At 43.0% G+C, this 12,934-nt stretch overlaps 1 protein-coding gene across 1 annotated transcript in view; it reads right to left on the bottom strand.

Moving 5' to 3' along the window:
- The window catches only part of PDE6B (phosphodiesterase 6B), a 36,732-nt gene extending 25,121 nt beyond the window's left edge, over positions 1-11,611 (bottom strand). The window contains exons 1-10 of the mRNA XM_050944400.1: positions 11,025-11,611; positions 7,856-8,008; positions 6,872-6,961; positions 5,252-5,392; positions 4,577-4,651; positions 4,428-4,492; positions 2,942-3,008; positions 2,712-2,759; positions 2,402-2,551; positions 592-735 (exon numbers count right to left, since the gene is read on the bottom strand). Coding sequence (XP_050800357.1) covers positions 592-735; positions 2,402-2,551; positions 2,712-2,759; positions 2,942-3,008; positions 4,428-4,492; positions 4,577-4,651; positions 5,252-5,392; positions 6,872-6,961; positions 7,856-8,008; positions 11,025-11,447 — 1,356 coding nt within the window. The 5' untranslated portion in view covers positions 11,448-11,611. The remainder of the gene's footprint in view (positions 1-591; positions 736-2,401; positions 2,552-2,711; positions 2,760-2,941; positions 3,009-4,427; positions 4,493-4,576; positions 4,652-5,251; positions 5,393-6,871; positions 6,962-7,855; positions 8,009-11,024) is intronic.
- Between the last annotated feature and the right edge of the window lie 1,323 nt (positions 11,612-12,934).

The following is a 12,934-nucleotide window of genomic DNA, read 5'->3' as shown; positions in this document are numbered from 1 at the left end:
GTTTGCAGGGTTAGCATTGAAATACATTTTTAATACTAAGCATTGACCATTTGCTTTTCCTTAGCTAAGGTCTTGCCAGCCGGCCCAACCATTGCCCACCTGGCAGCTGTCCTCCCACCCCAGAGGTGACTGCATCTCAATGGTAAAGTGTACCTGTATGTACGAAGCTTGTTTAAAATTAATTGCAGAAGTTCTTCAGCAATGCAATTCTTTCTGGTCAGCTCTGGTTGAGCTGAAGCGTTACCACCTTCAAGGCACATATCACAAGCCATCCCTCTGTGCAGGCCTTAGGTAAATGGAGCTCTGGAAGCTCCCAGGAAGTAGCTACATGGATCTGGCCCTATTGAAGGTGATATCACAGCTCTGACAAGGGTGGGGCAGGAGAGAATATGGCCCATTTACTAGGATGTTGATGGGCCATTATGTAATGGAAACTCACTCTGTGGTGATGGGTGCCTTAGAAATGCATGTAGTAAAATACAACACTTTGGAACAAAACATGCTACATAAATGCAAGCTCTCTCAGGCACAGTTGCTATTTAAGCATGCAACATCTGTACGCTGATTACAGTATAAATTGAAAAGCAGTACCAGGATTTCCTGAATTTCATCCTTATCACACTTCACGTGGTACAGCACCATGTCCTGAGCAATGTCCTTACGATTCTCCAGCTTGTTTATCTTATCGTAAGTATCCGTGTTGAGGACAGACCAGCCCAGGAACTGGGTCAAAGACTTAAAAAAGAAAAGAAACCATGAAACAGCGGAGCCCTCCTTATGCATGTTAAAGTATCTCATTGATTGCTATTGGTTTATTTCTAGAGAAAACATCGTCATAGTCTAACACATCTTATTATCAATAGATCTATAGATGGATGTGAACAAAATGTCCTGCCTCTCAGAGCTTACCACAGAACACAACACACTATGGCTTAGTATATATGGCCCAAAACCTTTAAATAGCCAGTCAGGTGGTTTTAGCCTGAGACTGGAAACTGACATTCTGCCATTAAAGGCATTGGCGTTCCAAGTTGCTCTCTGACAAATGAGAAACTTTCCACTTGCTTAAGTAGTAACAGAGAGCCTGTTCTTGCAAACTCTGAGTGAGTAATAGCTTGGTAGCCTTTGTGACTAATCATGTGAGTAATGATTACTTGTGAGTAAGGGTGACAAAATCAGGCTTAAAACTTTAACGGTAACATTCATGTTTTCTCTAGGGAAACATTAGCACTGCAAGACAAGTCATTCAGCAGAGACACTGGGACACAGACTGAGAACCTAACAGGTTCTTTGACAAAGTTACACCTAGATTTTACTGGAATTACATCTCTCTCTTGACTTCCCTTTTGTTATGATTGTCTAAGCAGCCAAAGGCCTCATCCTTTAAGGGAACAATTGTTACACTGGTTGGCTGGAAATAAACAAACAGGCCTCAATATAAAAGGGGTTTCTCTTGGCCTGAAACTCCTTGAAACTGTGCTCGGCCCCCAGAACTGAGGCAGCTGCACAGGCGCTCTGCAGCTGCCCAAAGAGCCGTTTAATCTCAGGATACGCTTAACTCCTTAGCCAAGATGTCTGGCCAGGCTGCACAATGTGTCTGCACTGTAGAGGTCAAGGGGCCAGGATTTGGCCCCCAATCGAAAGTGAATCTGGTGTGGATATGGATTGGTGAAAACACTGTGCAGCTGGAAAGGGAAATACTGAGAACTGTGAGAACAAGACTGGGCACTTCACGATTTGGAAAAGGATGCAAAGGTATTCTCTGCCTTCTTGGTTCCTGGTTCAAATCTGTGCCATGCTGCTAGGGTACGTCTACATTACAATAAAACACCCATTCCTGGCCCAGGACAGCTGATCAGGGAGCGTCCTGGAGCCCAGGCTCCAGCCTGAGCCCAAATGTCTGCATTGCAGTTGTGTAGCCCCGCAGTGCAAGGCTAAGTCAGCTAACATGGGCCAGCTGTCCATGTTTTATTACAGCATAGCCATACCCCAAGTGATCCAAAGACTTTTGCCTTCAGCGGTTCAATGGCTTATGTGAAATGAATTGGTCATCTGTCTACTTCCAAAAAGTTTGCCCACCCCTGGCTTAGATGGTGATATTGCAAATGATCTTGCTAGTTCTGTTTGAGTGTACAGGATCTAGAACTTGAAAATGCTTGTCAGGTGTTGTGCAATTCCCTTCAGAAGCTGGGCCTGATACCACTAAATCTTCAACTGCCTAAAATCTCTCTATCAATCAATTTCTTAGACCTAGAGCTACTGAGTTACACCTCCACAATCAAAGAAAAGATTAGGGGCTGCAAAACGTTGGAGACCACATGTACTGCTAAGAATTATTGGGTCTTAGGCAGGGTTCCCATTTAACACCTAAGCTACTTTCAGAGCGGGTAAGCACTTGTACCTCCATGAGAGTCTCATCCTGTTCATCGAATGGCTTCCCGTCTTTTCTGTTGTAAAATGTGGCAACACCAACAATTTCTTCTTTTTTATTTACTATTGGCATAGACAGTACATTTTTGATAGTCCATCCTGAGTCATCTAGAGGACCTTCCTTGAAGCAACAGCAAGCAGAAAGATGTTGAATATATAAAATGTATTTTCTGAGTGCATCAGTAATGCAACAAGTTACAGGAATTTGTACGTATAAAAAATTAATCTGTTACATTTATGTTAACAATTCTGTCTAACAGCTATGACAGCTTTCACAGTACCTGAAATTTAAACATCTCATCTGCAGCAGCATTCATAATATTGCAGATCTAGAAGATCATAAAAATATTTTGTTTTACAAACAGATAGCATGAAGTTCAATAATTTCCTTTCTAAAATACTCGATTTTAAATCTAGTTAAAGCAGCTAAATTGATCAGTCTTCCATAGTTGAAAGCAAACATGAATTTGACTTTCTGAAACCCTCAATGAAGCTCTCGTCAAATACTTACAAAGCCACTTTCAGCTACATAGGTTGGGAGTCCAGTAGCAAGTGCCCAGTGATCTGCTGTGGGATTTCTGAATGAAACAAAAGTGTGTGTATAATAAAAATTAAAGATGGAGGTTACACGGCTAATCCTTAGTCAGCCAGGTAGTCCTGTTGATTTCAAAGGATCTTCTTGTGTGAACAACGATTACTCACATGAGTTAAAATTCATAGGATCAGACTCTCATTATCAACAGATGGGGCAGTAGATGAGTTAGAGGATTCAAAGGGTTCAGTATTGCATGGCGTATTCCAGTCAGTTCCCAGTTTTTCATCTTGAGCGTAACTAGATACAAAATGGGACTGGGAATGTATTTAATGGTTCTAAACTTCAATATGCAAAAGAAAAAAAGAAAGAAAAATGAGACAGTGGGAAGAAGGGAAATGTAACAGGCCCAATCTTGCAGACCCTTGTGGAAGAGCTCACCATCAAAATTAAACAGATACAAAGCAATAGATGACCAAGAGGTAGTCAAGACTTACAACCCTAGATTTTTTTAAAACCAGGCTAGGTGACATACTCCCTGTTGCACACAGGTGCACTAGCATTTCACTAAGATGGTATTTGCACAAGGAGACGCAGCTATCTTGAAGAACTGAGAGTACGGGGACATGCCATGTGTAGGGGACTGCATGGAGAAGGGCAGAGTCCAAAGTGGAAGGAGGTGACCAAGGGCTGATAAGGCAGGCAGCATGGTACACGGGCAGGCATCTCAAAGGGTGGCGTGCAGTCAATGAGGGCAGCTATACGGGAATTATGAGAGGGAAAACAAACATTGAATTTGAAGTGGGTGGCTAGGGGATGCTAGTGATGGGTTCAGGGAAGGGACTGACCTGGTTCAAACTAGGAGAGGCACTTCTCAGCAGCAATAATTTGGAGGGTGAGGAAAGTTCATAGGGCAAGCTAAAGCAGGAAGCTGTTACAGGCATCAAGTCAAGAGATGACAAAGGCCGATATGAAAGATCTCATGGCAAGAATAGAGGGTAGTTTCTAGACGTGTCAAAGCAACAGGAATTACTGTGCCTGGATGTAGGGCATGGGAGGAAGAGGTGTGGCTTTGAGGCCGAACCTATGAGACAGAAGGGACAGAGGACCAGACAGTGAATAAGAAAGGCAGGAGAGAAGACGTTTGAATGGGAGGATTGGACTGCTGGTGATGAAGGACTGGGCAGAAGGGGCTAGGAATGGAAAGGTGGACTTGTGTATCTACAGAAGTGGTGACTTTACCTGTGAGTGGGTGCTACCACAGTGATACAGTGGCCTGTTTGTTACATTCTAATCTGAATTCCTGATGAATAGAAGCAACCAACAATTCCATGTCCCATTGTTCCTTCAGCTGTTCATTAGCTCATGGGAGACCTTCATTTTCAGATACATATCCTATCAGTCTGTGCTACACAGAGGCAGTGGAAATAGCTCTAGACGTGGTACTAAAGCTTCGCTTACTCACGGGATAACTTTAATATCTTCCTTTCCGTGTAGGATATAATCGACAACTTTGTAAAAGACTATTTCCTACAAAGAAAAAAAATCCTGGTTCAAGCTTGTGGTGAGAATAAATAGTTGGGGGATGGAGAGGATACTAGGTCATCCACTTACTCTGCCATCTGGAGTCCGGGGCCCGGAATAAGGTGGAACTTCACCCATTAGAACTGGCCACAAGTCAAAAAATTCCTGTTTTAAAAAAAAACCCCAAACTTTTAATTTTAATACATATAAATAAGTGTACCCGTGGTAGGATATAGAAACAGGCAGGGTTCTACTACCAGTATTATAATTTGCCATGCACCTCTAGGATGCTCTCTAAATTAAACCAAAACCTATGTTAAAAACAAGACCTATAGCAGAGCTGTCCAGGAGAGGGCTGGACAGCGCTAAACATGGGTTTTGAGGGAAAATCCAGGACTGTGCTGGGGTCGCCCTGCAAGTAAGAACCAAGGCTGGTGGAAGCCAGAGGCTGGCTGGTGTGTGCTGACAGGCTGCTGGGGTCAGAGCTTCTGGACCAGGGCTGTGGTTACACACAGACACTCAGGGTGTGACCAACATGCTGACAGGCTGTCTGTGAGCCGCCCATGCTGGAAGCTACAACAACAAAGTATTTGTGAGGTGCCCCAGGTTGCAGGGCAGGGGTGATACTGCCCCCCACTGATCTGGACTGCACCCTGGAATTTCATACATTGTTAGTACAGAAGTTAATGCCAGAAATTGCCCAATTCACGTTTAGCAAGCAACCTAAAGACCCTGTATTATCTTGCCATACACATGAATGCTTACCTTCTGTTTGGTCCTATCCAGAAGGCCCACTGAATATCTATCACAGTTCAAATATGCTCTCACTGTGTAAAAAGCTTTGTGGAATTGCCTCTCGATGTCCGTCAGCTCCTCAAATACCTTATTAGCTGACCACAACAGCACCTGAAGAATAAAACCAAATCTGTAGACCGCTCCTTCTGGAAAGCTAACTATACTTGAGACAGTATGTGAATAATATTTAGATGTCACAGATTCCTAGAAATGCAACAGTACAGTATTTTAGAGTCTGCTAACTCTGCTTGTTCCAGCTCGGTTAGTAGGGTGCGACTTTTTTCATTGACTTCATTGGGAACAGCATTAAGCCAACATTCAACATTTTGTAAAATCCCATGTTTGAGCTGCGTAATGCAAAATTGAATAGTCTGAAATTAAAGAAATTACCTACTGTTTTAAAATTCACTTAGCAGTGGCAATTGTCTGCTCTGTAAGTAAAATATTTATTACATCCCCCGAACTATATATTAAACTAACATTAACATTGCAAAGTTTTCAATTAGAAGGGGAGAATGCTAGAATTAACGTTGCCTGCAGAACCGTAATTTGGCATATGCACCAGGAGGCCAAATTAGGGTTGCACAGGCAATGTTAATTCTAGCATTTTCAGACTTGAAGACTTTGCAACCTTAAAGTTCTTTTAGGCTAGGAAGTTGCATCCCAAAAATAACTCTTACTGAAAAACCAAAACCCAAGTTCCATCAGATGGAACCATACCCAACTTGGGTCATCAGCAGAGTTTGGACCTTCAGATTCATAGCACAGACTTCTATGACTTGCCTTAATGGCATAACTAGCAGCAGTAGTAGCCTGTCTTTCTTTCCTCTGTTAACCAGTCTCAGAAGGGTGGAGGGGAAGGAGAATGACTCACCCAGTCTTGAGGTGGGGATGACTTTGCCTACAGTAGCACAGTTATTTGCTGACAGTAGAGGAGTGTAGAGACTCATGACTCCTGGGTTCAGTTGCAGGTTTTCAAAGGGACTATATTAGGATATATTCCCCTCTGCCCTTCTCTGTTCTTGCTCCCCTGCTCCTATCAGGGTGACCAGATGTCCTGATTTTATAGGGACAGTCCCGATATTTGGAACTTTTTCTGGTATAGGCTGCTATTACCCCCCACCCCGTCCCGATTTTTCACACTTGCTGTCTGGTCACCCTAGCTCCTATCAACCCCCACTGCTACAGCTAAACCTCCAATATTAATGCATATTAGTTAGTCATTAACTGGATAACTTAGCATTACTAAGTAATTCAGTTTCTTAGTAATTATGTGTAATTAACATTTTTGTTCAGCTGAATTAGAGAGCAAGTAATGCTAATACTGAGTAATCTCATCAATAAGAATTACTAATAGAACGGACAAATGGTTCTACCACTCAGAAAAATGAATCCCTAGTTCTGCCCTCAGCTGTGCACTCAGACGCTTGTACCCATGTGGAGCCTAGTGAATCTGAGAGGATGGCTAGGCTGGGGTCTTTATCCCTATTTCTCCAGTCAATGAGATATTCGGCCCAGCTGATGATACAGGAGAAATAGCTCTGAACCTAGACAATGAAACAGTTACTGGGATCTGCCTCTTTATCTTACCTGGCCTCTTCGAGTCTCACAATTGTAAAGGTAACTCAAATGATAAATTTTCAGGTTTAAGGATGCAAAATTCAGATACTTCAGGAAAAGCTGAAATGGAAAACAGTCAGTGTTGAGTTGAACCAAACAGTGGCCCTGGGGGTACTGGATTTCATAGCACCACTGCAACTACGTTAGTCTGTTGCTCAAACTAACACCAACCAACCCGTGTCAATACTTTGTTTTGTGCTGATATAAGGGAAGGCTTGTTACCAGTGTGACTTGCCCTGGTAATTTATTGAGGTAAGCTGCACCCATATAAGCCCATTTTACAACATAGCAGCGTCAACAGCGGTGGTTGTCAAACTTGTTTCATTTGCAGACCCCAAACAAATTTTGAATGGAGGTGTGGACCCTTTGGGCATTCAACGGTGGTCCGTGGATCCCTACTATAGAAGTTTTAGACTGAAAAGTGACTGAACAGAATTCAGTTACAAATGTTGCATGTGCTTGGCACAGCATTTAACACAGTGTGAGAAAGAGTGCTAAACTGTGGGCTTCTGAGGTAATGACAACACTTACAGGTTTAGACCTGTAGGTGGGGCTACACACATGCTTTTGATTGATCAGAAAAACAGAATGCCTTTTCTGGGAACTGAAACTTTATTTTCATAGTCACCTTTCACAGACCCCTAAACATAGTCTGTGGGCTCCCAGGGGTCCACAGACCACAGCTTGAAAACCACTGGTCTACAGTAAGGGAATTGGCACCAGTGTAGCTATGCTATTGCAAACAACCCTAGTCTAGATGAGCCTATATATTATGCAAAGTAAGATTAGGGTGACCAGATGTCCTGATTTTATAGGGATGATCCCGATATTTGGGGATTTTTCTTATATAGGTGCCTATTGCAGTCCTGATTTTTCATACTTGCTATCTGGTCACCCTAAGAAAGATACATGCACGATAGAAACTGACCTACACGGGATCTTTTGGACACTTACACTTTCATCGGAGCTGGTGAAGAACGGGCCATTCAGCTTATTAATGGCCATGATCACAGCAACTAGATCTTTGCCATTCGTGATGGGAGTTGCAAGGACGTTCTTTGTAGTGTATTGGGTGAGTTCGTCAACAAATCTGCTGAACTGAGTGCACTGTTTAAACGAGGGAAAAATGAAAAACAAAGCGTAATCCAAAATGTGAGCAGTCTTAAAGCCAAAATCTCCTCGGTGAAGCCACCTAAAGGAAGTTTGGCCTAAAGTATATTTTGAGGCGTAAGGAATAGCATCACGTTAACAAGAATAGAGGTGGTTGAACATGCATTCAGAGTTTATTAAACTCCAATGTTTATTTTCCTACGGTTCTCATGTAACTTGTTTTGGAAAGCCCTCACATATTTGAGAGATTTTAGCAGTGTTCCCTATCGGAAAGACTAAGGACCAGGAAATTCTCTCCAGAAAAACTCATAAGTTGCAATCATGGTAGATTCATTTTGACTCCAGTTTTAGTCTCCTGCCACCTGACCCACCCCACCCCACCCCCCAAGATGCTGAGTGTCCACAGCTCCCAGGTGCGGGTCTATGATCTGCTTTGTCATTTGGACAACCTCTCTGTGAGAACCCCTTTACGTCTCTGTGTGGTCGACTTGCTCCCAGGAGCAGAAGAGTTAAGAAGGCTATGCCCCCTTCCCTGGGTGCCTGTGGGCAGGGTGGAGAGTGAGCTGAGCCTTCACTCCACTGCCAGTGTGCTGGCTGGAAAAGCTAAGCTGCTGAAGATGGAGAAGTGCTCCTGTTTATAACCCAGCAGTAACTTAGTTACTATGCTCTGGGGAGCAGAGAATTGTGTTTTGGGATGAAGCAGCATCGTGCTGGGCTCTCATAAATATGGCACCAGATTGTGTGCCAAGAAAAGGAGCTATTCAGACAGCCCCAGATCACCAGAGTGCTCTGCCAAGCCCCATAAAGGCCACACTCAGTTCCAGCTCTGGAACATGGTGGCTAGGGCATGTGTGCTGGGAGTGGATAGCATAGAGCTGGCTCTGCATCACCCAGGGATTCTACTGGAGGAGAATCCCCAGCTGCCCCTGGAGGTAGGGTAGCCCTAAGTCGCCTTGGCACTGCTCCAGCAGCACTGCCCAGGAATACCCTATATTCATGTTACTGTCTCCCAGCGTCTAAAGCAGGGATACTCAGCCAGAGACTCACGAGCCACAAGTGGCTCTTTCATGTGTCTCCTGCAGCACTTTGCAGCATGTGATATTAAGCCACTGTGTGATATAAGTATTAACCAATCTAAGTTATTAACCAATCAGGAGGCTTTTACAATATTGTTAACCAATTGTAGTTGATAAAATAATAATACTTGGTCAGTCATTTTGCTATGAGAATAAGTACATATATAAAAACAATATTTCCTCTGTCACACTGTTTACATTTGAATATATAGTACCATAGTAAATGAAACAATTAATTCACACTACTGTGGCTGTCTTGGGGATCGCTAATTTTGGCTCCTAACCACTGAGGTCTGGGTATCACTGGTCTAAAATAAAACTGTCTTCTGGACAAAGAAAGGATGCTGGCACGAAGGGATGTGGGGGTAGGAGGAGGGGAGAGAAAAGATGAAAAAACGTTATGAAGAGCTAGCCAATGAGATAGCATCTTTTGTTGGAGCTGTGTTCCTCAGTCATCTAGACCAGTGTTTCTCAACGACCGGTCTGTGGACTGGCGCCAGTCCCTGAGATCTCCCAGAAACAGTTCAGGAAGGCAACAAGTCAGTCCCTGGTATCAAAAAGCATGAGAAATACTGATCTAGACAACCTTCTTGAGTCCTCCCAGCCTTCCCTGTGCTACCAGGTAGATAGATGGCATTTCTACCTGTTGTGTCTACTTCCTTCAGCTGACCTGGTGGCTCTCTCAGCAATGCACTGTAGTTAGGACTGAAAGCAGGAGCCTTGAAGCCCAAATTGTTTCAATAGGCTGCAGTCTGCATTGTAAGCAGCAGTGACCTACATAAACATACTACCCTCAAGCATCAGCCCCTAAGCTGGCCTTCCACATGATACTCTTCACCCTCCATGACCAGGACCTACCATGAGTGCACACATTGGGTACAATGAATGACAATAGTTAAGGTGAAACTTGCCAGAGATGGCGGTTTCTCAGAGGGCTCCCTGCTCTGAAACGCAGAATAGAGAATGATGGCAAATGTGACTGTTAAAATATTACTTTCCTCCGATTTGCTCTTAGTGCAGTGAATGGTTACAACCCCCTTCCACCCCAGCACTTAACATGCTACCCTGTAAGACAGGGAAGCTTTGCTAAGGCATTTGGATATCAGAGTGATGCGCTTTGGCTAAATGGATAGACAGATGGCTGAATTGTTATGAGAGAACTATATATGAAGTAATCCCAGCTATCATATTTGGGTCACATGGATTATAACTCAGATTAGCCTGCTTCAGTTTGGATTCAGATGCTTCAACTAGGGTATATAATGGTCATATATGAATATATAAGGCTATAAAAATAAAACTCCTTGGCTACAGGTCCCTTAAGAATAGTGAGATGTGTGAGCAAAATTTATATCTCACTGCTTCTGATGAGAGTTCACATATCAGTGCTAAGGATGGCTCAAATCCTTGGCTCACAAAAATATCTCTGAAGAGCAGTAGTCTACACTGGATGGTAGAAACTTGAGCCAGAAAAAATTCCTGGAGTGGTAAAATATTTCTGGACTCTCTCTAAGGGCTTGCAGTTTCTGTGCAGTGCCTCAGGGTGTAGTCAGTGCAAGGTTAGACTGTAGCGAGTGTCTGAGTTGCTGCTCTGAAATGACTTTTTTTTTTACTAGATGAGTTTTCCATTTTGAGCCAATATAAAATGTGACACAAGGCATTGTTCTCAGAGCACACTAACAGTCTGACAATTCAATTATTCATTTATACCCCTGAAATATTTCACACAATGCACTGGAAAGGTTTTTTTAAGAAAAGGTAACCATCCCAACCATGTCTTTGGTTTCCAGCCATAACGGTTGGTACAGTAAATGAGACTGCTACTGCACTGATTTCTCTTATGCCTGTTCATCATTTGCCTTAACTCTACAAACCCTGATAGAAAATCTAGTTCTTATGAATCTTCCATTAACGGAGCAAACCAATGGAAAACCTACCTCATTGACATCCCTGATGTTCATAGTTCTCTTGGTTTGAGCAACATGCCCCACGATGCCCATGTCCAAAGGATAGACAATTTCACAATCTGGTGCCACCAAGCATTCGTCCAGCGTGCTGTCCTTCTCGATATTGAAAAGTCTGGTAGCTAGCTCTGGTGTGCCATTCCTTTGCCTGTACATAAAAAGGCTGCAGCGGTCTGCATGGATGAGACCACTGATTCTTCTTAGAGTCTTGAAAACAACCTTCTCCATGTTAATACTTTCCTGCATGTCTTGGATCAATTCAAAAAGTATCTCGCTCTCCTCTGATGTCTGATTGCTGCTCAGTGGCTCTGGTCTCAGTTTCTTATCAAAGTATTGCTTGGCAAAAGCAGGGTTACCATCGAGAAACTTCTCCACATCATCTTCCTTGATACTCATGGTGAACCTTTTAGATTCCCAGATCTTGGGATATGTTATCCCACGAATACTGTCTGTTTGAAAAATGTTCCTCCTTCTGGTGTGCTCCCCCAAAAAGGAGATCTAATGCTCTGCAATGCTGCCCCTGGGATGGCCAGGGGTTGAGGACACTTTTGAAGAGTGAATGTCATTAGGAAAGTTATTCCTTAATAATGTTGAAGGTGAGTCCGTGGGAGGACAGGTCTTAAGCAGACAGATTAAATGACCCATACTAAATCTGCAGGTCAATTTTCCCCTTTACCTTACATGCAAACAGAGCAATGTTTTTAGAATATTTAAGAACACCCTCACTTTTCCCTGGATGGCACAGATGTATCCATCTTCCTGAAATGGTTATGTTGGTTTTTCTCTTTCTGGTAGACCTCTCTAACACTGAAATAAGCTCTTTAGATTCTAATTAAATATACACTGCTCAGGTCTAATCCCTGGCTAACAAGGTGCATATCTTATTATTCCTGTGCTTGTAGAAGATCTGAGGGAAACAGACTTCAGTGAATGTTCAATCTGTCAGTGAATCTGTTTAGCTTGAATATAAAAGGCTTGGCATAACATGTTGACAAGACCCCTGTGTTTACTGGCCACTGTCTTCTTTTTTTTTTCTTTACTAAGACTAAAGATAAATGATCCTAAAAACAACTGGAGGTTTGATTCTGATCAGATAAGTGCCTGGATGCCCTAGTAAATTGAATCCCAAGTACAACAGCCATTTGTCACTGAAAGTGAGTGGCAAATTGGGCCAACTCTCTTTGTAGGAAACACAGACTGTTCTGCTGCTGGCTGAGATAGAAATGACTCCTGTGTAGAGCTGTGTAATCTGCGTGTCGATAGGCTTGTGGATCTTCGTCTCTTACAAAATCAAGGGTGCTGTTTTTCTTCTATAGCAACAATTTAGCTGCACTATTACTAAGCCAGTAGTGTAGAGCAGGCTTTATAACATCAGAAAGGTGCCTGAGCCCTGTCTACACTAGGACTCACATCATCATTGCCATGCATGCAGATGCCTTGTGAATGACAATGGATGTAATATGAGTATGGCAGATCTTGAATTGGAACCTATATTAAATGGGAAGCCACTACAGAGACTGGAGAACCAGAGTGACATGCTCACAATGGCCTCTTGCTGAACAGGAGGACCACCATGTTTTGGAGCAGATGGAGCATTTCAGGTTGTGCAGTATCATGTTTATGGGAGTTGAACTATGCAAGCCTGGATGTCATGACTGCATGGTTGCTTCAGCTAGGTCTTTGCCAGATGGAGCCAAATCTTTCAGCCAGTTAGAAAGGGAAACTTTTTAATTTTTTGTTGCCATGACTATTTGCATACAGTGGTACCAAGGAATCAAAAAGATCCAGAGGCTGTAGACCAGCTTAATTTGAGGTCAAATGCTATCCCCACTGGGGAATGTCACCAAAAGCAAGTTAATCAAAGCACTCTCCTCTTCCTACCA

Source organism: Gopherus flavomarginatus, chromosome 3 (genome assembly GCF_025201925.1).
Source record: "Gopherus flavomarginatus isolate rGopFla2 chromosome 3, rGopFla2.mat.asm, whole genome shotgun sequence".
In the NCBI taxonomy this organism is placed as follows: Eukaryota; Metazoa; Chordata; order Testudines; family Testudinidae; genus Gopherus; species Gopherus flavomarginatus.
Note: the sequence above shows the minus strand (reverse complement) of the source record. Positions and strands in the feature narration are given on the sequence as shown.